Below are 26,410 nucleotides of genomic sequence, written 5' to 3'. Positions count from 1 at the left end.
GTCACTCCTCCTTATGCGGGGTAATCGAAAGGGCATTTGGAGTGTAGAAGAAGAAATGGGTCATTCTACAGGATATGTCGATGTATTCATTTCAAACATAGGTACATATTGTTGTGGCTACAATGACGCTCCACAATTTCATTAGAAGGCATCCCTCTCGATCTGATCCAGACTTCGACATTGTTGATGCCGATGACATGCATATACCGCTTAAAGCATTCGAATTTCAGGTTGGGCAGTCCATAACGGATGAATTAATGGAGGCAGAAGATTTTAACACCCAAGCTGGCAAAGGTGCATATGAGATGATTGCTCTGAGGGAGCGTATAACAGATGAAATATGTGATTCCTGGATTACTTTACCTCCTTTCTTTAACATTCGAATCCTTCTATCAAACATATGGTGTCAACATCAAAGATGTCATGGTTTTAATGTTATGCTTCAATTTGTTCTGAACTATGTCATATGGAACTTTGAGGATTATGAAAGTGGTGGGAAGTTGGTTGTAAACTGTGTACATTTTCAAATACATCTTTATTGTACTAACATATCTCTTTATTTTCGAATGCATCTTCGATCCTTATCTGTAAAACTATAATTCCTCTTGGAATTCTGAACAGTTCTGTGAAGTATTCGTGGTTGGCTTTAATATTTATGTTTACTAGCAAAACTACTAATAAGTCCTTATTTTTGTTTTCTAGCAGCTCCATGAGTTTAATTGGATTTTTTACAGTTTAATGGTTTAAGAAATTTGTTATAAGCATGTCTTTTGTAGATGCATGGTATAAATGTTGCTGTCATTTGGAATGGCTGGTTTCATTTTGTAGATGGCTGCTTTCTGTTTTATCCAGAGGGGATAACGAATATGGAATTTAGAATTGCATGGTATAAATGCTCCATGTGTTTAATTGTTGTGTTGCTTGACTTCTAATACTTTTTCACCAAAAGCACCTTTTGTTGAACTTCTTATATCTTATATATCTTATACCTTTTCACCAACTACACCTCAAATGGAAGTTTGGATACAAATGAGGCTAATAATATCTTATACATGTCCCTATTTTGATTACAGTTGCTTTTACATAGATAATTCCTCATGGAATTCTTAATAGTTCTGTTAAGTATTCGTGGTTGGCTTTCATGCAATGTTTTTTAGCAAGGTTGTTAATAAGTTCTTAATTCACTATAAAGGTTTTGGATATTCAACCATTCTCTCCTTATGCATCAAAAGAGAACGAAGTTCATAGATTGAGCATACTTCATGTATATTAGGTGTTAATTGTGTAAATACATATAAAATGCAGCATGTTAGTGTATATAGCTAGTTGAATTGGGTTCACTGCAACATGTCAGTTGTGTAAACTGTACTATAAACTGCAACATGTATCAATAATATATAAAGACTGCAGCATGAAAATTAATTCAATGTAGCTCATGTAGCCAAGATGGGCATTATCAATACTTTTAAATTGTTGTAGCTCATCTAGTTTGGAATCTTGACAAAATCCATAATTTGAGAGTTTGAACATCTGGAACATTAGTAGAATTACATATGTTACATGACTGCTATTAATACTTTTGAACATCTTCTCTGATTTTCTACTGAAATCTTTCGGTCAAACATTTTACCTTATTCTCTGATATTTTGCTGAGGATGCAATTTTAGTTGTGTATCAATAATCCATATAAATTGCAGCATGTTAGTATTAACTGCTGCATTTTTAGTTGTGTAAATACATATAAACTGCAGCATGTGTCAATAATAGATGTTGGTTTGGGCATAACTCTATGGCTTCAGCAATATATCAATATTGAATTTGGTTTGGGCATATCTATGTTATACTGCCATAATTTTCATTCATGTTAGAGCCCTGATAAAATGATGGTTGTTAAGCAATAGAGAGTCATCATTGTGATAAAATTTCTTGTTGTGCTCATATATGTTTCAATTGTATGCATCAGTTGTAAGTTATATTCTTCAATTATTGCTTTATAGATGAGCTCATTCCCTATTCCAGTTCACCATGTTTTTCTGGATAAGTGATTAACTGCTTATATTATTCTAAAACAGATGATATGGGTAATATTAAGGTAAAGTTTTTCTTTTATCATTTATATTCCACCACTTCATAGATTTACCTTCTTATGTTTTTTTTGTGCACTATATGGTTGCTATAAGTGCACTATAGGGCTGTTATATGCACACTATACGGCTGTGTTGAAGAGTTGGGGAGTTCAGACAACTGTTCTCAGCTAAAGCTTTTTATGTACACTATGGTTGTGTTGCATGTTTAGTGAGTACAGTTTTTTTTTATGAAAATTAGGTGTTAGCTGTGTAAATACATATGAATTGTGTGCTATGTATGTCAATCCATGAATTAGGTGTTAGCTATGAGTACAATGCTGGATGAATTGGTTGGAGTGCTTTGCTGTTATTTGACTGTTTTTGGTTCAATTTACATGTTGTTGATATTTGAGTGCTTTAGGTTCGACTGCTTTGCTGAAATTACAATACCTGTTCTCGAGTAAATGCATGTATGTTTGGCTTCGTGAAATGACAATTACTTTGTCAGGGAAGTAAATGCAAATGCTCTTTATTTAGGTGTTAGCTATAACTGTGGGGCAGCTTGGATGGCCACAGAATTTTTTTCGTCGACAACCGTTGCCTCCATACTTCGGTAAGTATATTTTTTATATTTCCTCAATTTTTTGGCTGATCTATTCTCTTTTCAATAACTGCAGGACGATGAGTATTTCACTTTTGTTCAGTTAAGTGTGCTTATGTGATGTGTTCCGAAATATTTAAGCGATATAAATATTTGACATTTTCTTGTCTTAACGTTTGAATATTAAATTTTAAGAATGTTTTGTAGTTTCATGTTCTTGAATCTTTACTTTTATCTTCCATTTATGATTGAGTTAAGAAGGTTGGTAAATTTGTAAATATCAAATTTTTGGCAGTCTGTATGTGTCAAGTGAGTTCTGAAGTGGGTTAAATAGAACAATACCAAGTTTACGTGTGATGTGTCTAAAAATGTACTATTTTTATGTTATATTTTATAATGATATTGCACTTTAAATGTATGTTTTCTTATATTTTTTGTTGCAGTTACGTCAAATTAAAGAATTTGGAGTGATTGTAGAAAAATGAACAAAAATGGACCAAAACGGAGCAACCCGGAAAAAATCGGGTCGAACTGGGGCACACCGAAGCCATGAGGACCAAAACCGGACACTCAAGTGTCTGTGCCCGGTGCTTAAGGGCCCAATCATGGTGTTTAGGCGCCACCAGACATAGAAGAGAGCGCTTGAGGCACTTTTGGAATAAAAGTGTCAAAAGCAGTTTTTAACATATCTTCTAGAATATAAATCGGATTTGGACGATTTTTGAAGCGTTGAAAATGGTAAAAGGGACTTTCTAGAAAAATTTGGGGTTGTTATAAGGAGTTTTGAAGAGACACTTGAGGCACTTTTGGAAGATTCATTGATTCATCGAATCTGGACATTTTTAAAGAGACACTTAAGCATCTCTTGGGAAATTATAATTAAGGCTTGGAAATTTTTCTAAAATGACACTTGGACTCTTGAATCAATTGAAAAAGGAGAATAAGGCTTGGGGATGAGCCCTAAGTGGGTTGACAATGTGAGAGAGAAAGAGAGAGTGTGAGAATTTCTTCTTTTCTTTTCACTTTATTCTTGGAGAGGATTGTAAAGAGATTGCTTTTGCTATACAAGGAGAGTTTGATTTCCATCAAAGATAAGTATTTTCATTGTATTTTGATTTGAATCTAATACTTTGTTTGTATGGTTTCAAAGTCTTGTTCAATGAAAAGTTCTTGTTGTTTCTCCATGTGTAGTGAGTAGTTTTCGTTACTCTTCCCTCATGTAATGAATTAGTATGCATGTGTAGGATATATAATTGAGTAGAGTGAGAATATATTGTGATGATTTTACTTTATTCTTCATTTTCATGTAAACTTGATCAACTTGCATGTTAAAATCTGTTGTGATAACATGTAAGATCTGTGATGGTGTTGTCTCAATCAACTGTTTGTAGAATCACATGAGATTCTATGGATGAGAATGTAGTTCATATGGTTGAGTGCAAATAAATAGGGAAATAATCTTTAATGGGTGTAGAATTAGAGGATTTTAGAGTTACAGGCTAAAGCCCCCTAATTTGGTCTATTATTTAGGCTTTTGATGCGAGATGTTAGCCTTCAGGTGGAGGGATAAGAGGAAACTCTAGAGTGAGGGCTAGTATCTTTCTTATCTAGCCCATCTTTCGAACTATTCAACTTTAAATTAACCAATGTTCTTTATAGCATCTCTAGTAAGGGTAAATAATATAATTGTTCTTATTTATCACAATCACTCTCACTACTTGTTTTACTTTTTACACATGTCACTAATTTCATCGTATGAGGAAGTTTACTTTTAATATATTACACCCCACTTTTTGATTTTCACTAAGTATTTTAATTTAGGAGTAGAAGTATTATTGTAGTGATAATTGTAGGATATAATCAAAACCAAACCTTTATCGACCTTACAAGCTGGTGCGTGTTATTCTAGACTAGAAATTCTCTTGAAAGTTGCTGTGATTAACCTCAATCTCCGTGGGATCGATATTTCTGGCTTAATCAGAAAGCATTATATTACTTGATAATGATACGTATGCTTGCGTAGAATCCCTACTACTTAAAGATATAATTGAAATTTTAATTTGCTTAGGATCAAGTTTTTGGGACCGTTGTCGAGGATTAAAATCTTCAAGTAGTGGTGTCAACTTCACAAATTCTACATATAAAAAATATCCGGATCAACGTACCAGATTGTTCATTTAATCAAAAAAATATGCAGAAATTTGTAAATCGGTTGTTTACAAAACGCACAAACCAAACAGCTGCAGCTTATCCAGAACAGGGGCAGATTGGACATTTTTCCAGGATCAGTTGTTTTTTAAACGTACAAACCAAACAGACAGACAACTTATCTGGATCAGCTATTTTTTCACCAGATTATCAGGATAAGTAGCTTATCAGCATAAACTGGATAAGCTGCAGCTGCCCCAAGCAGACCCTTAATCTGACATAACTCTGCTATTAAAAATTATATCAATATAGTGATCAATAGATTCACAATAGAAGAAAATATTATTCTCATTTTTTTATTTTAAAATAAAAATTTGCATTTCTTCATGATAATGTTTTTTTAATAGATTAAATTAAAAAAATATATGAAGATTATTTGCTTAATGCAGAACATCATTACAAGAAGAAATATTAATGTGTTAATGTCATCATCATAACACTTGTTGTAGGAAGATATATGAAAAGGCACAAATTAATTTAATTGAGAAATTGCATATTCAATAATGGGTGGAAGTACTAGGATAATTTTGATGATGTTTTGGAGTGTTTCTTTGCTTAAGGATATATTATGCTTTTATTATCTATGTTTTCACTCACTCACTCTGTCCCTATCTCTCAAATTAGCATAAAAAAATTGTTCCTCTAACACCAATTATCCAAAATTGATGGGCAACAGAGTGCATATCCAAGCCAATCCTTTTGATCTAGAAGAGAGGAACAATAAGTAGTCTCTGATTTCAATAACATTTCATAATTTTCCTAAGTACAAAGAAAATTAGAAAGCATTAAGAAATTTAAACTTTAAGTAAAAATAAAAGGAAAATAATAAAATAATGAAATTAAAAAAATAAAAAACATAAAAATAAAAAAATAAAGAACAAAAAATTAAAAAAAATAAATGAAATTTAAAAGATAATATCACTAATGGAAAGCTAATTCACTAAAATATTAAAATCTTCTACTCAAATACAATAAGACTCATTTTATAAGTGTTAGAGTATATTTGCAATTTATCATTTATAAAATATCATTTTATCTCCAAATCTCAAAAAAATCATCAAAACACGCTTTGAAATCATAAAATTATATTTGAGTGATTAATTAGAATTAAGTGACTAAAATATAAATCAATTTAAAAATGTAATTTGCATGAAAAGGTATATTTGCAAATCTATAATTGTTGAATAATTTTCTTTTTATTTTTTAAAAAAATTTAATTACTTCATATCAACATAAAAATAATAGAATTTACTGTTTTGAAAATTTAATACTAATTGAAAATTATCAAATGAAATTTTATGTGACTTAAGAAAATTGTGTGAAAACTACAAAATTATAAATCTACCCTAATCTTCAAGTTGAACACTTAAAATCTTGAAAAAAAAAAATTATAAAATCTAGTTTGAAATGTTTACAAGGTCTAGAGAATACAATAGTAAGATTTCAATAAAAGCCATATGCTTAGGGTAGGTATATTGGTAATAACCCAATTTACATTTATATCTTCTTCACATTTAAATCAAGCAAATAGCAAATGCTCACCTAACTGATCTAAATCAATTGTTAATAACAAATGAACATGTAATAACCCACTTTCATGTTGAGACATCTAAAAATGTCAAAATTACAAATATACTATGAGAATTTAAAATCTTCCTACTCATTTATTAAAACTCGAGATTAAAATATACTATGTATTTTAAATAAATTTTAAATAATTAAACTCGTTTAATAAAATCAATAATTCGTAGAAATATTTTCAAATGAACTTAGAATGACTTGAAAATTTTAGTGTTCGTTTAAAACTTAAAGGATTTTGGCGAACATTTTAATTTATTATGAATGTTTAACGAAAAATACATTTAAAATTCAAATCAATTAATAAATCAATAAAAATTAAAAAAATTAACTGAATTTTCACATAACACATTTGAAGTCATCATAATAATAATTTCAATAGAATTTGAAAATATTGAGGTCTAAATGTACAAACCTTGGGAAAATATCACGAAAATAAACCAAATTGGTTAATTCATTTATAGCTTAGGCCATGCAAGCATATGATTACGACAATAAGAAGGTTTCTTTTTATTAATGTCTCAAAGCACCTTATTTAATATATGGAATGTAAACTACAAGAACCTAATTCAACTAAAGCCCGAGGAATTAGCGTACTTGAAGAACAAATCCATTGCACTGAAGCACGGGGAGCAAACTTAAAGGCATTTATGCTTGGCTGACTCCCCATTTGGGGAGAAATACTTATGTCCGGTCGTCCAATGGCCATGCAGAGCTCTCGCCCAGCCATTCATCGTCCGCACCTCTGATTAGGGAGCTTGATTTGTAGAGGTGCGGGAGAGTAAATATAGGCCGAGAGATGATCAGCATAAAGCGAAGGGAGCAGCGTTGGGAATGAGATTTGCGGTTGTCGTCGTCGGATGGCATTAATGATGGGAGCGGAGTTAAGAATGAGCGGTTGTCATCGAAGGATGGTATTGATGATCGGATCGGAGTTAAGAATGGGAGGATTGGAAACCGTAAAGAGGACTTTTTTAGTAGTTAAGGTTTTGAAGTCAAATCAAGATTGTCTTTTAAAACATTTAAAACAGACAAAAGTTAATTAGAATGCTTTTATATATATATATATATATATGTTTTTAGATATTAAATATAATTATCGTTTAAGAATGATATATGTATCAAAGTCCACAATTATTATTATTATTATTACTTTTATTTTGGACGATCAGTAATTTAAAAAATGGTTTTTTTATCACTACTATATTTTATAGTGAAATTTTGTATTAAATAAATTTTTACTTTAAATATTTATTAAGGATTGAAATGTTTAAGGCATTTATGGAACATAAATAATGCTAAACAATAGAGTTAAAATTTAAGTTAACATAAAAAATTATAATTATACTATTCGATCAACTTTTTTTTCCTGTTTTTATAATTATTTACTTAATTTTTTAAAATTATATTAAAAGTTTATTATAAAAATTAGAAAAATCATTCAAGTTACTTTTGAAAATATAAATAATATTTAAATGTTTTTAAATATTCTTTAAATGTTCATACTTTATTTTAACATGACAAAATATTTTATTTTTAATCAAAGACAAACAATGAAAAAAATATTAATCTCAAGTAATCACTAAAGATCACATTTATTTTTATGTCGAAATTAAATTTTATGAGTAAATTTATTTTTTAATTAGAAGATTATCTTATGTTCTTTATATTTTATTTTTTATGCCTTTTAATGTTTAAGTAAAATATATTTTCTATTTTTTTTTTGCGAATTTCAAATTATAAATTAAAAAATTTCACTTTTACTTTCAATATAAATAAATTAAATGTATTTATCATTTTCTCCATAATACTTAATATAGTATCATAAACAAGATGGCATAAATAAAAGAATATTGAAAAAATAAAAAAACGTATGTACGAATAATTAGATGAAAAGAGTTCCATTTCAACGTAAAGCATTTCCCAAATTTTTAAGGACAATTTACTCTTTTGATAGATGAATCAAAATATATTTTATTCAAATATTATAATTATAAAATGGACAAATATCTTCTATAAAATATATTTGTTACATTAATGTGAGCTACAAAATCTACAAAAAGTTCTGCACTTTATTTTACAATAAAATCTAAAACAATTAGTGTAATGACAGTCAAGTGATAACAGTTAGATAATGACAATTACATGATGATGATGCTTTCGTGATGGTTGTCAGACAATAATAATTAAAAAATGACAATCATACAATAATGATCATGAGAAGCTGACAACTGAGCGGTCATCTCGACTTTGCCCGACATTCGTCTCTAATCCATAATCCTTAAAATTTTAAGCGAGATTAATTTTTCTAATATAATAAAAAAGGCAATAAAATATAGATTGATTGAAAATGTCCACCAATATTTAATTCCTTATATACCACTTGAATTTTTCAAGAAAAGTATCCACCATCCAAGAAGAAAATGAGGCATTTATATGCACACCACATATACTTATGAATTGACATGTTTAACACCTATATGTACTTGCATACCACTTAAATTTTTAACATGTATATATTTATTACAGTACTTAAAAAACATGATAATGGCAATTTAAACAGCCTCGTTAGTAAATATTTTTCTTAGTCTTCTTAAATTTGAAAGAAGGGAAACTGAGACAAGTGATTAATGAATTGTTTTACGAATAGAAATCAAGAAAGAGAGTCTTAAGGAATTAGAAATAAACCATCACTGCAAGTAACAAATTTTCAACTCTAATAAGATTCTTTGGCAATTCAAGAAATCAAGATCAATACTGCAACAGTAAACCTTCTGGTTTTTAAATCTTGGAAGAGAGAGAGAGAGAGAACAATCACGAGGAAAACTGAATATCCGCCATGATTACTGGTGGCTTCTATCTCGACGGCTTCTATCACGACAGGCTCTTTCCGAGAAATGCCCAAGAAGGGATTGATGGTAATCTCGGTTCGAGAAGGCACAGTCCCGAAGAAGGCCGGCCAATCTGGCGCATTCAGTCAAGTACCCGCCGACATAGACGACGCGGTGCGTGCACCTATACCAATTCAGGAAGCGTTCCTGGCATGGCCCTCCCTTCATGAAGAAGCAGAAGTTAAAATCGAAGAACAAGCGAGCAAGTTCTCGGTTCCATTCTGCATCGGAGACCATCAGCGTCGGTGGTCCGTTGCTTACTATTTGTGCTTCCGGGTTGGATTGGGGGTTTTGCATAGATTGGGTGATCTCAAAGCTAGGGATTGCGACCGACGAGGAAGGGATCGGCGAGGATATTTGGGATGATTGGGTGTTTCCAAAGAGAGGAAATCCGACGGAGGAGGAGTGCAGCGGTGAAGTGTTTTCAGGGGATTGAGTGCTTTCAGAGAGTGGAGATCCAACGGAGGAGGACGAGGAGGACGAGGAGTCCATGACTAGGGTTAGGATTTCAGAATTTAGGTGATTGATGAGAAGAAGAGATGGGAAGTATGAAAGCAAAGAAGATTTTGTAGCCAGGGTACATATATAAGCTGAAAGGGATGCGTAATTCGACTGGAGTGATTCAATTATTACGTGTCTAATCTCTTAATCAGATTTGGATTACTTAAATAATTGCTCAGACTCGTCAGTTAATATTCAAATTAATATAAAAAGTTCTTTAGATACTTTTAAAGTTTTAAGATTAAATGAATCAAATATAAGTATCTTGCAACTTATAACAAAGGAATAACATCTGTTCGGCTCTTGGCATTAGTGCTTTTATGAAGCGTTCTTTACAAATTACAACCTCAGCCGGCCCAGCCCGACCCGGCTCGGTCTATTTCAAGAACTACTCCATTCTACCTATAAACTCATCCCGTAAGTGGCACGACAAACCCTATCTCTCTGGCCGCCAGTAGCTCCTCCTTCTTCTACCTCACGAAACCCTAACTCCCAGCTATGGACCGCCCATTCTCCTCTTCCTCCTCCCGCTCACCTTCATCTCCTTATTCTCCTCCCTCTGAATATCCCCAATCCGTCGAGAACACCTCACAGGAGCCGACTTCTTCCCGTTCCTCGCCGATTCAAGCCTCCAACCTCCCCCTTTCCACGCCGATTCATTCCTCCAACCTGCCTCGTTCCTCGCCGATTCAGAGATCCAACCTCCACCGTTCCTCCTCCCACTCCTTCTATCCCGCCAGATCCTCTAGCGGAAGGTGGGCGATGGACTTCTTCAACAGTGCAGTGAGGGAGGAGCGAATGGGGCTGAATCCCGATGAATCCTTCGAATCGTTCATGAGCAGACACAGATGCCTGCGTTTCTACGGCGCATGGGAAATGTGCGTGAGCGAGTCCATTAGGAACGGGGAGGACTACAGGCTTAAGTGCACCTTGGCTTCCAAATTGCTCAGAAATTGCGTCAGGAGGACATAGTTTTCTTCTTGATTCCTCCATTTATGCTCTTTATTAAGCTGCCTTCTGATCTGTGCTCTTCTTTCCCCTCTCTTTCTCTCTCTTTTTCAATCTCTTAGGAATCAGTTTCGGTGTTTGCAAACTGAAATTGTAGTGCTGCCGGGTTGGAATCTGTAAATCTGAGATTCTTGAACGGCGAATTAAAGAATTTTAATTGCTGGTAAAAATTTGTGTATAATGGATTGATTCTTCTTGCATTCTGCTGCTTGAATCTGCGCACGAAGGATTTTTCAATGGCGTATGCGTGAATCGACGATGGAGCTCGCTGTTTCATTGATTTTAATGTATTTCTTGCATTCTCTGCAACTCGATTCTGTTTGTAAAAGATTAAAAGTGGAAAAATATTACATGAGGACTCCTAACATAGAGCTACGTATATGCGGACACTTGGCTTCTGGGAAACACACGTTTTCTTATGATCCGGCCCGACAATACAGGAGAATATTCATCATGTTTTATTACTTGGAATATTCCCAGAACAAAAATATCTAAATAATGAGTAATAACGCGAAAGAAATATTCCACTGCCCAAAAATGATTATTTAAAAAAATTTTCTATCATCTCCACATATCTTCACTTCATTGGATTCCGAACGTAACGTCAAGTAGTAGTGGAGAATTTAATTTCCCAACATACCTCTAATTTCACATATTATTTTTTGGGCTCAATTTTTTAAAAATAATATAATAAATAGCACTTCTGTTGAATATATTAAAAATCTAGCATCTAAATGATTTTGTTAATGATTGGCTAAATGATATATGACTTATCAGTGTGACTTATAAATGCTCGAGTTCAATTAATATCATGCATGTTGGTTCAACTTCTGTAAATAAAATAAAATTTTGATGAAATGCATGTAAATATTTCTTACTTGTAGCAATAAAGTTTTTTAAAATTGACTCATCTATCAAATATTTTATGAACAAATACCCCAATGACGAAAACAAGTCACTATATCATCAAAAAAATCATTAAATCAAACATAAATTTTAATGTTGGTGTTAACTTTGATAACAATACTCACTAATAAGGTTGTATTTCTGAGAAAGAGAGAGTGGAAGAATGAGTGAGAGAAGTTATTGCAAGGGAAGGAAAGAATGATCTCTAAATAGCCAGGAAGCTCAAATGACAGAGCACCCTTATATGAAAGAAGATCCTCCTATTTATGGAAGATATGAAAATAAAAATGTAAAAATTATATCGTTGCCAATGAAAGTTATAAATTGACACATTTTCGTATATTTGATACATTTTTTTGTACGTCTAGCACCTTCTTGTTGTTGGGTTCATCTGGTAATATGGCCGATCGGTTAGCTGGGCGTGCTGGTCGAATGAGGTGATCAGCCGGTTTATGCTACCGTCGGCTCTCATCGAGATCTGCATTGATATTTTTTGGACACGCATAAATGCCCCAAATTCTCTTACTTCATGGAAGTGAAGTTGCGATAAGAATGAGAAACTTTGAATGCTAAAAAGACAATTACAATAATGCAATAATTATGCTCCAATGAATTCGGCAAGTCTCTGAGTGCTCTCCTGAGGCTTTTCAGATCAATTTTTTATTTATATTGCAGATCAGCCAACTGACCTCTGCTTAGTTGAGATAACCTACGGTTGGTCCTATTTGCTCATCTTCGTTGTAGCATTTTACATTTATGAGACTATTTTACTGTTATGATAGTTGCTCAATGATAAGTGTTGGAGTTCTCTCGCCTCGGATGGAAGTCTTTCATTGGGTCGCTTCCGAGAAGAGTTTTTCATTTGTTGTGAACTTTTAGAGTTCCCCAAGTTTCTGTCGCCAAGGAAAAAAATAAGAATAGAGTGGTATGCATGTAAATCCTTGATTTTAAGATGATCGGTCGAAGGCAGGAGACCGACCGGAAGAAAGTGGTCGGACCGAGGGTGACTTTCTGGAAGTACAATGAATTGAGTGATATGTATGTAAATATACAAATACATAAGAATTGAGTGGAATGTATGTAAATCTTCCCTAATTTTGGGATGATCGGCACGAGGCATACAGCCGTATGGAGGCCATTGATTGGCTGAAACCCAATGGTCGGTCAGAAATTGCCGTGGCAGCATTACGGCTGGTGAATTACGCCAACATCGAGGAGACTTTCACGTGACAGACTTATCCCACGCACAAGCCAACTGTTGTGCAAGTTTCTGTTGTGTTCTTTTTGCTATAGTGTATCTCTGAAAAGTTTCTCCTCAGTATTGTTTGTCTTCTAGTTGACGACACAATTTAAAGCTCACCGCACTTTTTAGGATGTTAAATTTAAATTTGTTATGTAGATCAAGCCAATGAATGTGTAGAAACCCAGGGAGTGAGAGAGAGTGAGAGAGAGTGAAAAGATTGACACAGCGTGGCAAAGTGGGGGTCTTCCTCTTGCTTATGTGCCCATTTTATATATTAAAAGAAGTTGTTATAAGCGAATGAGAGAGCAATGCATAACTGGTTGAAAAGTCCAAATGACATGAGTCATCTTACGTGAAAAAAAAAAAATCCTCCTATTTATAGATGATAGGAGGATAAAAGTGCAAAAATTACATCATTTCCCCTATGAGTTACAAGTTATTATTGTTCATGGGAGTTACAAGTTATTATTGTCCTTGAATGTTACAAATTATTATTGACTTCATCAGCACATTTTTGTATATCTAATTTCTTTTCAGTATTTTTGGCAAATTTTTGTTGTTGTCCATCCAGCGATATGATTTGCCGATTGACTTTGCTAGCCGGCCGAATGAGGTGACCAATCAGTCTCTGCAACCATCGGCTCTCATTTTGATATACAATTTATATTATTAACTAAGTTACTTTGAAAGGTCTAAGTAATACTAAATTATAAATAACATGAAATCTGAATCCACCCAACTTTTCCTGCTCTTCGTTCCCTCTCTCTCCCTTGCCATGGCGTTCCCATTCCCTTCCTCCTCCTCCTCAACTGGTACTTCCTCTTCTACAGATTATCCCCCGTCCTCCGATACCTCCTCGGAGAAGCGTTACTTTGCCAACACCCCCAATTTCTCCCCGAGAAGTTCTCCGCGTTCCTACCCTCCCTCCCTCTCTCCCTCCCTCTCCCCCAGTGATGGGTCGCCGATCTACGGCGATTTTGATCTGTGGGACGAGGTAAGAAGGTCGAATGTGCCCGAAAACGACTTATTCGTGCAGACAGCCAGATGCGGGGTGTACTACTTCGCGTGGAATAAGTGCGTGCAGCAGGCCCTCAGGTCAGGGCAGGACCAATTGCTCGAATGCTCCAGTCTCTCCAGAATGTTAAGAAATTGCGTCAAGTATTTTTAGGTTTCTTCTTGATTCCTCTTTCTCTTCTCTTTATTGGATGGTAATATGGAAGCCGTCTTTTCATCGAGTTTTTGGTTCTTCTTTCTCTCTGTCTTTTAAGTATAGGACTCGTTGTCTGAGAACTGAAATTGTAGTGCTGCTGTGTTAGGGTCTGGAAATCTGAGATTCTTGAATGACGAAATAAAGAATTGGAGTTTGAATTGATCGATTATTCTTCTTGCTTTCTGCCGCATGATTCTTTCGCAAAGATTGCATGATGTTTTTTATTGGATTGATGATGGAGCTATACCGAACAGCTCAGATCTCGCTTCTTTCATTGGGTTTAAAAGAGCTCTTTTCTTTGGGCTTTTTTAAGGCCTTCTTGCTTTCTTGTAATGCTCATAAAAATGAAATAATAGTCAACAATATATATATATATATATATATATATATATATATATATAACTGGATGATTCACATACAAACCACTCAATTCTGAAGTTGTTACAATTCTAGTATTTACAATTCACATATAAAAAGAAAATACAGCACATAAAGTGAAATAGTAATGATTGAGATGACACAGCAAAAAATTTTATAAGAGATTTTTAATTATAAAATAAATAATTAATAAAGTTCTTTAATAATTGAATATTGTGTTACAATAGCAGTTTTTAATAATATTTATCTATTTATTTTTAAAATTAACGTTATATAAATAAGACTGTATGATTTTAATGCTTATTTAATTTATATATTTGAACGGGTTTGAAATAAGAAAACATGTTGATAACTTCAGGCGATATATTTTGCTTTTTCTATGCCTATGATAACATAATGCTTAAGAATTTAATCCAAGTAATATTTTTTAATACTTAATTGTACCGATGAAATAAATTATTTATTGATTCACTAAATTAATTAAAAAATATCCACTAATATAATGTTCTCTTACAGCCCATCCAAGAAAATATGTATACAAATTAAGAGTTTCAAGGAAGTGAACAATGCATATGGGTTGGGTCAGCCTTTGGGCTGTTATTCGCATTTGTAGCGGCCTGTATATGTGTGTATTACTCGCTCGTGTTCGGCTCGTTTATATTTCAAGCTCCAAAAGTGTGTTCGTGTTCGGCTCGTTTGCTTAACAGCAAGATTTAAAAATTATTATTTATATTAAAAAATCATTTGAATCTAATTTAATAATTTTTATTTTATTTTCTTAATTAATATTTTAATTGATTATAAATCTTTGTAGTCTTGTAGCCAATTAGATTTTTTTTAAATATTACTTAATATATATAAACTTGATGAATAGTATTTCGAGCCAAAACGAGCCGAACACGAACGAACACATCTTAGTTCGTGTTCGGCTCGTTAATTCGTTAACTCATCGAACGAAATTAACTAGCCGAACACGAGTTGTTCACGAACAACGAGCCGTTTTGACAGCCCTATCCACAAAGAAGTGGCAGGATTTACACAAATGGACGCACAAAGTCAAGACTACTACAAGCTGTTTAATGCACCAAACACAGCTGCACCACTTTATAATTTAAAAGCATTAAATGGATGACAATTAATATAAATGATGAAAGGTCATAAAATTTATTGCCAAGTTCTTGGGATCAAACTCCTCTTGCAACAAATTTGTTCGTGATTTTCAAGCTTTCAAAACATAAAATAAAATAAAATAATACTAGTGTGGATTTTAATGTGGTAGCAGTGGGAGGGTGCTTTGTAACATTACACATAAAAGACTCGAACATCACCATTTACATAATTAGCGCATGGATGATCTTTTTGGACCATCGAACCGATACATTTGCAGGTGCCACATGGCCAAACCATTGAGAGTTTGATAAAAATGAATAATATGGGCCTGTGATTTTATCATGAATTTTGATATTTAATTGAGAATTTGAAAAATGGATGAATTAAGCACGATGCTAAATTTGTAAATAGTAATATTTCGAGAGCTATGTATATGATTGCCCCCCTTCATTTTATACACTCCATAAGCTTTCTAGAAAGGTGAAATTGGGTACTGAGTAATTAACGAATATCACTTGGTTTTCTCAATGTTTTTTCCCTGTCGAACAAAAGATAACTTTACCATAAAATAGATAATTTTAGCAGTATATCCTTGAAAAAAGGACAAATGCAAAGGTTAATTTGCCATAATTCCAATTTCTAAATTGTTCAGAACCCAAATAGCATGAGACAAACAAGGCCAGGTAGATCAACGTTTGCATTTACATCCACTTTAATTATATAAATCATAATAAACCACAATCTCCATGTTGCTACTAAATGAGAATTGCGAATTGCATCTAAAAGATCACCACAAAAAAAAAAAAATTTTTTTGAATCATGGGATATGCTATATCTCCTTTTCATTATCTAGAGAAAAAATATGTTTTCTACTGTAACAAGCTCTACAGTTTTCTCTACAGTAAAGGAGGACATTTGCCAAAAAAACCCCAAGAGAGGGAAAAAATTACCAGTGAAACAGGAACTTTACAAAATGCACAGAAAGATTTTGCATGGGTAGAACTTTACGACACATGATTTATATAAAATTAGGCATCAATATGTGGCAGACTACCTCTTCAAGTAAGAGAGATATGGATCTTGAGCAATAGTTAGCACATCTGGTCTCTCATTTTGGTTATATGTCAAACACCGACGAATTAGCTCCTGCAAAACAGACAAGGAACCATTATTATAAATGTATAAAGCAGGCTCGAAATAAATTGGATAAAACTCATGATCGAACTACATTTTGATTCATCAAAATCAACCTAATGACAAATTCGATGATATTAGGAGAATTAAATTTAAATTATAAAAATGGAGTAAACACGAGAACTTGCTTTCTCACCTTTGCTTCATTTGAAACAGAAGGCTTTGGCGGGAACTCCACCTTGCGGGCATTGATTATGGTGTCCTCCCTGAGAATTCTCTCTTGTGTCTGGTCATGTCCGAAGGGGCGTCTACCAAAAAGCATTTGGTACAACATCACACCAGCTGCCCAGACATCAACCTGCACATCACAAAAAGGCATCAGAGGTTAAACTTTAGAACCAAGGTTAGTCCGAGCACAAGGCAAAATGGCTCAGACAGGAAAATAACAAGAAAATTGGTCATTTGCTTCATTAAGAAGAATAATGCAAAATAAGAAATTCAAAGTACCAGTCGAACGTTATTACAAACAAAAAGAGCATGACTTTTGTCAGCCTAAGAAAAAGATGAAAGGGCATTTGTGTGTACTTTTGTATGAAACAGAAGAAGATGAAAAGGTAACAAAGAATGGAGAGTGCCTAGGTTGAGCTCAGGCCAGGTCGTTGCGATTGAGAGAACTGGGAAGGCTGAAGTTAAAAAAGCTGATTTGAGAGAACCACAGCAGAAGAGCAGCAAAAAGGAGCTTTGTTGGGGTTGTGCAATAGAAAGTGGAATCAGAGGAGGGTGGCAGCCGGATTGAAGGTTAGCCAGAGGAGTTAGAAGATTCAATTGGGACTTTTAGTTTCGGAAAAAAAAAAAGAGCCCAATATCGTTTAAGGGAATGGCTTAGAAGAGAAAGTTCTTGGTTTTGATAGTAATTTAGGTTTTATTTGGCTTTTTTAAAAAAAAAAATTGAAGTTAGGGGGTAGATGTCATGTTAAGATGTAGTCGGAATGGGAAAATTCAAATTTCAATCCCATCTAACCCTATCCCAGTCCCGTTTGTTTCCCATATCCTACCCTATATCTATATTTTTAAATAGAGTTGCTTGTGTATTAATCTCTGCACACGCATCTTCATTACTTCAAGTTCAAATTGTTGCCTCGAATTGTCTCATCATACGTCATGCAGAACCCAGACAATACGAGGGCCATTTATAGGTAATTTTGACGTCCTGAACTTGCTCGTATAGTTTGTTTAGTGAATGAAGGACATTTGTGTAATTTCGACAGCAACCAAGGCATATCAGATTCAAATTGTGTGCATCGCTCCGGCGATCCGTCATTCTCACATTGTAGTTGTTTCAATCATAGAAAACCTCTTTTAGGTAATCCAAATGCTCCAGATGCAATGGAGTGGTCCATTTTACAATTGGTCAATGTTTTGGATGGCTTCGAGCATGATCGAGACATAAATACCATAATTTACATGACACAACAATCAATGTTCATTTTGGCGATGTGTTCGACATTGTCAAGTAGTGCAATTTGTATTGAGATCAACAATGAGCTCTCTTATTGTCTAAAATCTTTCATTTTACATCGCCGGAAAGCACGAAGTTGTAAGAATGAAGCTAAGCTCGACATGCATGAATTTTAAAGATTCATGACATAAGAAATAATAGAAAGTAGTTACAGATAACTTAATTTTGAATATTGAAGCATCACTTAAAATAAAAAATAATTAGTCAGTGAGCTTATCTTGCAAGATCAGCTTTTGTACATGGTGCAATATAAGAAGAGATTTAAAAATTACAAGGAGCATCAATGCAGAGAATTGGCAAAATTCTAGAATATAAATCTTTAGGTTTAGGAAAATTGATTTCTTTTGAGCCAAGGAAAAAGAATATGAAGATTTAATAACTGCTATGACAGGTACTTGAGCAGTTTGAAAGGAAAAATCATTTCCAGTTTTTTAAAAAAATGATATGTTATCTTTTCATGGTAAAACTAACTTTTACCTTCAAGGTTGCACAGATCAACTTATAGAACCAAAGACATTTCACTGCCACATTACCTATCCCCTATGGCCTTTGCCATTGCTTGAAATTTCCCCACAACCTTAACATAAAAAGCCTAAATATCCTAAATTTGTTATTGCTTTATTTGCCTGTTCTAGAGCTAACAAATTAAGTTGCAGGATTAAAATTATCATATGTGGCGGGTAATTTCACTGACCTTTGATGATATCAATGGTGTTTTTCTCAACTCAAAGCATTCCGGTGGCAGATACCTGAGATTAGCAAGCACGATCAGCGACCCAACAGATATGTCAGCACCAGTAAATGATAACGATTCTAAAAAATAAAAATATTAAAAACAATGCAACAAGAAATTTTGAGAGGTTTCGGTATTTAAAGGAGAAAATTCCAGGTTATTACCTTCTTTAGGCTCTGCCGCTTTCGGAGCCAACATAATAAAATAAATTCCCAGAACAAGTTCATGTGGGAGAGAAATTATCGGCTGAGCCATATGCTTTAAGAATGCTGAATTCTTAAACATATCCATTAAAAAAGTCTCTCCCAGGGTGGAATAAATGGGAAAGATGTCTATTGGGGTTCACTTGTTTTTTAAGTCCTCTAAGAAGCCAAGAATAGCACAAATGATATTAGCGAAGTTCTATATAAGAAACATTAAAGATTTGCATAGACTAAATATCAAAGTTCCCCTGCCCACTTCAAAATTCGTTATTTCAAATGAATTCAAACATTGGTTCAGATTCCTCTTACAATAACTCTAGTAACAGATAAATTATAGAAAAATTACATGGACAATTTATTGTATTAGAATATTAAAATAATAACAGCTATTCCTAGCCATTATTAATATGCAAATTTTATTTTATTTGTTGTTATTTGCTTTCCTATTTCCCTTTATTCTATTTTTATTTTTTTCCATGAGTGCCCCTTGTAATAGGATTTATATACCCCTCTTCCTATTAATAAGATATTTTGTTCTACTCCAATATTTCAACATGGTATCAGAATTGGGATACTAGATCCCAGCCACCATCGGCCTTCCTTGTAGGGTCTCCGGAAGGAACTGCTAGCACCCTTCCAGCTAAAGTTTGCAGCCGTCGGCCCTCCCCTGTTGTCCTCTACAACCACTGGCCTCCTTGACAACCGTCAGCCTCTTCCCTGCAGGTGCAAAGTCTCTCGCCAGCTGTCCCCGCATGTCCTCCCTATTGTTTTTCTTCGGCGGGTGATCTCTCTCCTGCAGTTATCCGAATTACCTATTTTTTGCATCAACAGCCGGTGATCCACAGCTGAAATCCGACGATGTCTCGGAATCCCAGCCAAATTTCCTTTGGCTCAATCAGAATCATGGCAAACTCTTCCAGCATTGAGCCATCCTCAGAAAGTGTTCCTGATTCCATCGGAGGTTCGATTCCAACCTCTATTTTTGTGCAGACCGAAGAACCAAAAAATAACATGAACTTCTTGACCACAATTCACAAACTGAACAACATTAACTTTCTCCAATGGTCACAAGCGTAGCCTTATTCATCAAAGGACGCAGGAAATTCGATCACCTCACAGACATGATTTGTAAACCTCCAAAGACTGACCCATCATATGAAGCTTGGGAAATGGATAACTCTATGGAAACCTGATCATATATGTTCCTCCCTTCCACTAATGCCCTCCGGACGACGATCCGTGATATCTACTTAATGTAGAAAACTCCAGCAAACTCTATGAGGTGTCTCAGTTGATCCGCAATGACCTGATTGCACTATAGATGGAAAGCGAAAAGCGACTTGTACTACGACTACACTTGGGACTCTCCGACCCTTCTCTCTTCCAAAATAATATTGAAAATGATCGCATATTCCAATTCCCGACAAGCCTCAACAAAGAACTTGACGAAGTTCAGGGCTGTATTCTTAGCTTGGATCCTCTTCCTTTCGCTCACACTGCTTTCACCGAGATTCACCGTAAAAAGAGCTAGAGACTTGTCATACTCGGTACTTCCACCCTTTCAACTAAATCGCCCGCTTTGGTCTTTAGTAGTACTCAGCCCTCTCGGGCAAATCACCCCACTTGTGATTATTATCACAAACCCAACCACACTCGTGACGAGTGTTGGAAGCACCACAAAAAACTGACATAACAAATACTTGGCCAAATCCTTTGCTGCACGAGTCATACTGCAACATTTGAGTCTACCACGATTCAACCGCTCTTGCCCAAAACATATTGGAATCCTCCGACTCTTTGAAAAGTCGGATGGAGTACTTAATCAAGCTACTTAGATCCAATCAATTCTCTACTAGTCTATCAATCTCACACGTACGTCGAGGTTATTGTACATATAGCACTCACATTCCCTTATTCTGTTTTTATTTCTTTCCTAATCTTTTTATTCTACTTTTATTTCTTTTCTTATGAGTGTCTCTTCTATAGGGTTTATATACCACTCTTTCTATCAATAAGATATGCTGCTCTACTCTAATATTTCAACATATTGCAATAACCTAGAATTAAGTCAATAAGAAAAATTGCACAAACTAGCCTGACCAGAACCAATACAGCAAACAATGAAGCAAAAACTAATCGCCAAGGCAGAGGTCTATATGAATGCACCATAATCTAAGGAAAAAAAAGTTTATAAGGTCACTCAGAGTAATCTGACTATAGAATCAACTAGATATAGATACAAAAACAGTGTTTCATCAACAAAAGCGCGTCTCAAAGAGGTCAATCACTCCAGTTTGGTTAATGATCCCAAAATAATTTCATCATAAAGTATAGTAGATGAAGAAATAAGAAGTCGCACATTCACCAAAAACACATCTTCCTAAGTTCAGAAATTGATAACTCACTCATCAGATGAGTCGCATACCTAAAACATTCTGCAACAAGAAACCTGATCAATTTGCTATTCCAATTTAAAGCTACAATTAAAGCAATTTTATGAGGATTGAATATTTAACAGAAATATTTAAAATTATCTCCATAGTTACAGCTTGCACAAGGTAAAAAACTTAGAAACGCTAGAAAAATTATTCAACTCACCAATATGTTCCTGCACCCTGGGAAGTAAGCTCCATGCCCTGAGATCCAACATCATCTTCAACAATCTTACTAAGACCAAAATCGGTCATTTTTGCAATTCCAAGCTCATCAAAGAGCACATTTCCGGGTTTCAAATCATAATGTATAACCTTTTGAGCTCTTTTATTCAAGTATATGAGGCCTTGAAATATCTGAACAATAATAATTCTTGCTTCTTTCTCTGGAAGAACAGGTGTTGCTTTTAGAACTGCGTCAAGATCTTTCCCTGAATAAAAACAGCTAAAAAGAATGAATCTGACTGTCCCTGATTGCCACGAGTTGCAGTAACAATGTCCCTCCATTTTAAATATTTATAAAGTTAAAGCATAATACACTAAAAATCATCAGCCACATATGAAATTAGAGATAGATTTAATGAGTTAAGAAGAATCATGTTGATGGTGATCTAGCATGAAAGAATGAAAGTTAGCTTTATTTTAAGAAGAATGCCTAAAAAAGCAAGAATGAAAGTTAGCTTACCGCTGCAGTACTCCAAGACAGTACAAAATGTATTATGATCAATCTCGAATATGTCCCACAGCTGCACAATATGAGGATGAACGAGCGTTTTGTGTATGTTGTATTCACGAACTGCATGACGTATGTAACTCTGTTTTTTTTCTTCGCTCCATTGAGCATTCAAACCGTGAAGCTTACAAGCAACGTATCGATTCTCCGCCAAATCATATGCCTGATAAAAAGTTACCACTTCAAATCAATGAGAAAAAAGCAAAGCATAAGAAAGCAAAATAAATAAATAAAAACTGTCTATAACCATTGGGCAAGAAAACTATGCTCCATGTCTACCCAAAAAAAAAATACAACTGTAGCACACTTAAGTCTTGACACTTTGACGGGAGAACATATAAATAAATCCCATAATAAGTTTAAATCTGCGGTATTAAATATATTATAATTTAAGAAATGTACTTGCAGACTTACTTTGTAAACCTCACTAAAGCCACCCTTTCCCAGCAGGTTTAAAAGAGCGTATCGGTGGTTAAGAACTTGGAAATTGTTAAAACGAGAGCCATCCTCATCCCTTACACGCTTCATTTCACGAATAAGCCTTGCCTTCTCCAATTCATAACGGTCCCTCTCTCTCAGAAAATTTTCTTCCTCCTGTGCAGAAGGAAAGTAACATGAATAACTTGCTTAACAACCAAAAAAATTATCAATGTCAAGTTAAATGAAATCATATGCATAAAATTGTCAAAAAAAGGAAAAAGGAGATTACACGTTTGATGCATGTTAAGCGAGATTTACAAATTTCATCTTGTATGAGAAAATCTTCTTCTGACATTCCAGTTTCAACGTCACCTCCATCACCCTTATCTACAAACAAAAAAGTCATGCAAGCCCTTAACTTCAAAATTTAACGAAAATTAAGATTCAATGGGTAACATGTAGCTACTAAGAAGTGGCTTCAACAAATTTTATCACTTATTATGAATCAACTGACACAGGAATAGTTGGCGGATATAAAATTAAAATTTTACATGATAGAACAAATTGAAAGATTTAGATGGCCAAAAAAAGGGGTATGGTGACAAAATTTACGCAAAAGCTAATAATGAGTACAAGGAGCATCATAATCAGAATAATATGTCATAATTCATGTTAGCATCAATAACATAACAATAAATGAATGAGAAAAAAAAACAATTTTCATAGAAATGTCCTCCTAATTCCTAGCCCATTTAATCTTCACAAAAGTAAATGAATAAAAAAGAATTTCCATATAAATGTCCCCCGCCTTCCTAACCCATCTATATAATCTTCAAGCACGTGTCAATCAAAAGGGGGTATCATGCATCTAGTTAAACCAATATATACGGTTTGTACCATCAAAGGTCTAGACATTCTCACAGTTTTGTAAGAAAAGATTAATCAACTAAAAATTGCATTGCAAAGTCTAAAAAAGAACAAATCAAACCTGATAAAAAGCAATAAGATAATATAAAAGACATGTAAAGTCTTGCAAAATAGAATAATGCAACGCACTTAGCTCTTTGCATGACAAGGCTTAACAAAGAAAAATAATATGCATTATATGTGCTATAGTGCATAGCGCACTTGACATGTGCTACTTTGTTTCCTAATTTTTTTTTTTGTAGTTTAGACAATTAAAATAACATAGTCATTGTTGGTTTCCAAGTCCTGGATGCGAAAAGTGAAGGGTCGTGTTAGGTAATCAATAGCCTGCGTAAAATTTGTCGAAAAAATCATGACAAAATCTTTTAAATCCTTGTGTAAATGCTACGATGTCTTCTAGAAGCAGCGCACTGTAATGTCTGGATACAGTAAAAGGTATGTAAGGCAGCTACATCGCTATCCGGGTATAATGTCAAATAAATAAAGGTTCGCACACTATAGACAGATGTAAGTAAAGAATTTAGTCCATGAAACCAATATTAGAATAGGATTTTGAAAAATATGTACTTTTACAAGTAAATTAATGAAATAGTTGATATTATGGTTCATAGAAAGAAAAATAACTTATGCAGTCAAGAGACAAAATAAGTTGGAGAAAAAACTAAGGAGATTGATAACTTAGATTTTAAACTTTGGTATTCAGGTTGGGAGTCACACTAGAAATGGTGTAGGTGTAATTAAATATAAATGTTTGAAAAATAATGTTGTAAAATTTAAAAGAATTAAAGATAAAATTATATCCCTAACGATTATTGTTGATACTAAGATTTTTAATGTTATAAGTTTTTATGCTCCTCAAGCATGTTTAGATATAGGCTCAAAAGAAGAAAAAAATCAGGAATGACTTAGAAAAACTAATTCAAATAATACCTCTTGAAGAAAGATGTTTTATTGGAGTAAATTTATACGAAATGTTGGTAGAGCAGTAGAAGATTTTAGAAATATTCATGATGACTACGATTTTGAAGTGATTAATGAAGAATGTTGAGTTATATCAAAATTTGTTTTAACATATAATTTTGTTATTACTAATAATTTATTTAAAAGAAGAGATGAACATATTATTACTTATAAGAATGGACCTAATAAAACACATATTGTTATTTTCTTATGAAGAAAAAAGATCATTGAGAATGTAAAGATTGTAAGGTCATTCCAAGTGAAAATTTAAATACCTAACATCAATTATTAGTTCTGGATTTTAAGATGAAGAGTTGTAAGATAAATAATACAAGAAAACATTGTTATAAAATTAGATGGGGACACCTAAAAGCACTAATAAAATTATTTTTATGAGTAAACATCAAAATTTCAAGATTTGATATGTTAATTAAGAAGCAAATTCTATGTGAGATAAAGTAACAAATACTATTAAACAAGTGACAAAAGATGTACTTGGAGAATAAAAAAAATTATAATTAAAAATAGTTGGTGGTTGAATAATAAGGTGCAAGAAAAGATAAAAGATAAGAAGTTGTGTTATAAAAATTTATTTAAATGTAAATGCTTAGAAAATTGAGAGGATGTGCCTTGGTGTACCTAATAAAAAATTGGTTTAAATGTAAGGTCATTCCATATCTTTTTGCTTTAGTTATGGATGCTCTTATTGGACATTTATAGGAGGATGTACCTTGGTGTATGTTTTTTGTTCATGATATCCTTTTTGCGGATGAGAGAAGAAAAAAAGTTGGGGAAAAACTTGAATTATGGAGGTCTACATAGGAGTCTAAAGGCCTTCGTTTGAGTAGATCTAAAACTAAATACACATAATGCAATTTTAGTAGTAGTACCTCTAGTGATAGAGTTGTAACTATGGGTAATCAAACCATTAAAAGGTGTGAACGATTTAGATATATCTCGGATCTATTATTCAAAGCGATGAAGATATAGGTGGGCAAGTTATTAGCAGAATTAAAGTTGGTTGGTTGAAGTGGAGGAATGCTTCAGACCTTTTGTGTGATATTGATATAAAAATACCGCTTAGACTAAAAGGAAAATTTTATAAGATGATGGTGAGACCCGCAATACTTTATGATGTAGAATGTTGGCCTTTAAAAATGAAACATAAAACAAAGTTGAGTATTGTTGAGATGAGAAATTAGGTGGATGAGTGGCTTGACACTTACAAACAAAATGTGAAATGAACATATCCGTGATAGGATTGGTGTAGCTCCAGTGGATGACAAGATTAGAAAGAGTCGTCTTAGATGATTTCGTCACATTAAATGTTGACCATCGGATGATCCAGTTAGGAGAGCAAATGTTTTAAAGTTTGACTTATGTCAAAAATACTTGGACGTATTGTATAAAAAATGATCTCAATCTATTAAAAATGATCTCAAATGATCTCAATCTATTAGAATTAAATAAAAATATGACACTCAATAGGATGCAATGGAGAAAAAGGATTTATATAGTCGACCCCACTTAGTGGAATAAAGGCTTGTCGTCATCGTCGTCATAGTTGATTAAAATATTTAATATGCCTAAATGAAAAAAAAAATTCTTAGAGTATAGATATAACATATGAGAGTATTTTCGATACAAAG

At 33.7% G+C, this 26,410-nt stretch overlaps 2 protein-coding genes across 5 annotated transcripts in view; both read right to left on the bottom strand.

Moving 5' to 3' along the window:
* Window positions 1-9,296: 9,296 nt before the first annotated feature.
* LOC110020486 lies at window positions 9,297-9,836 on the bottom strand. The gene has a single exon (XM_020718606.1). The coding sequence runs from the start codon at window positions 9,834-9,836 to the stop codon at window positions 9,297-9,299; it is 540 nt and encodes a 179-aa protein (XP_020574265.1).
* A 6,688-nt stretch (window positions 9,837-16,524) lies between these two features.
* LOC110020476 (serine/threonine-protein kinase TOUSLED) overlaps window positions 16,525-26,410 on the bottom strand; it is a 40,746-nt gene continuing 30,860 nt past the window's right edge. For all 4 annotated transcript variants that reach the window (XM_020718593.1, XM_020718594.1, XM_020718596.1 and 1 more), the window contains 7 exons: window positions 23,164-23,261; window positions 22,869-23,048; window positions 22,407-22,617; window positions 21,888-22,152; window positions 19,048-19,102; window positions 17,031-17,192; window positions 16,525-16,846 (listed from right to left, as the gene is read on the bottom strand). In XM_020718593.1, the coding sequence (XP_020574252.1) occupies window positions 16,751-16,846; window positions 17,031-17,192; window positions 19,048-19,102; window positions 21,888-22,152; window positions 22,407-22,617; window positions 22,869-23,048; window positions 23,164-23,261 (1,067 nt within the window). In that variant the 3' untranslated portion in view covers window positions 16,525-16,750. The remainder of the gene's footprint in view (window positions 16,847-17,030; window positions 17,193-19,047; window positions 19,103-21,887; window positions 22,153-22,406; window positions 22,618-22,868; window positions 23,049-23,163; window positions 23,262-26,410) is intronic.

This window comes from Phalaenopsis equestris, unplaced genomic scaffold (genome assembly GCF_001263595.1).
Source record: "Phalaenopsis equestris unplaced genomic scaffold, ASM126359v1 Scaffold000098, whole genome shotgun sequence".
Lineage (NCBI taxonomy): Eukaryota > Viridiplantae > Streptophyta > Magnoliopsida > Asparagales > Orchidaceae > Phalaenopsis > Phalaenopsis equestris.
The sequence above is the reverse complement of the archived record's forward strand: the minus strand, read 5'-3'. Positions and strand labels throughout refer to the sequence as shown.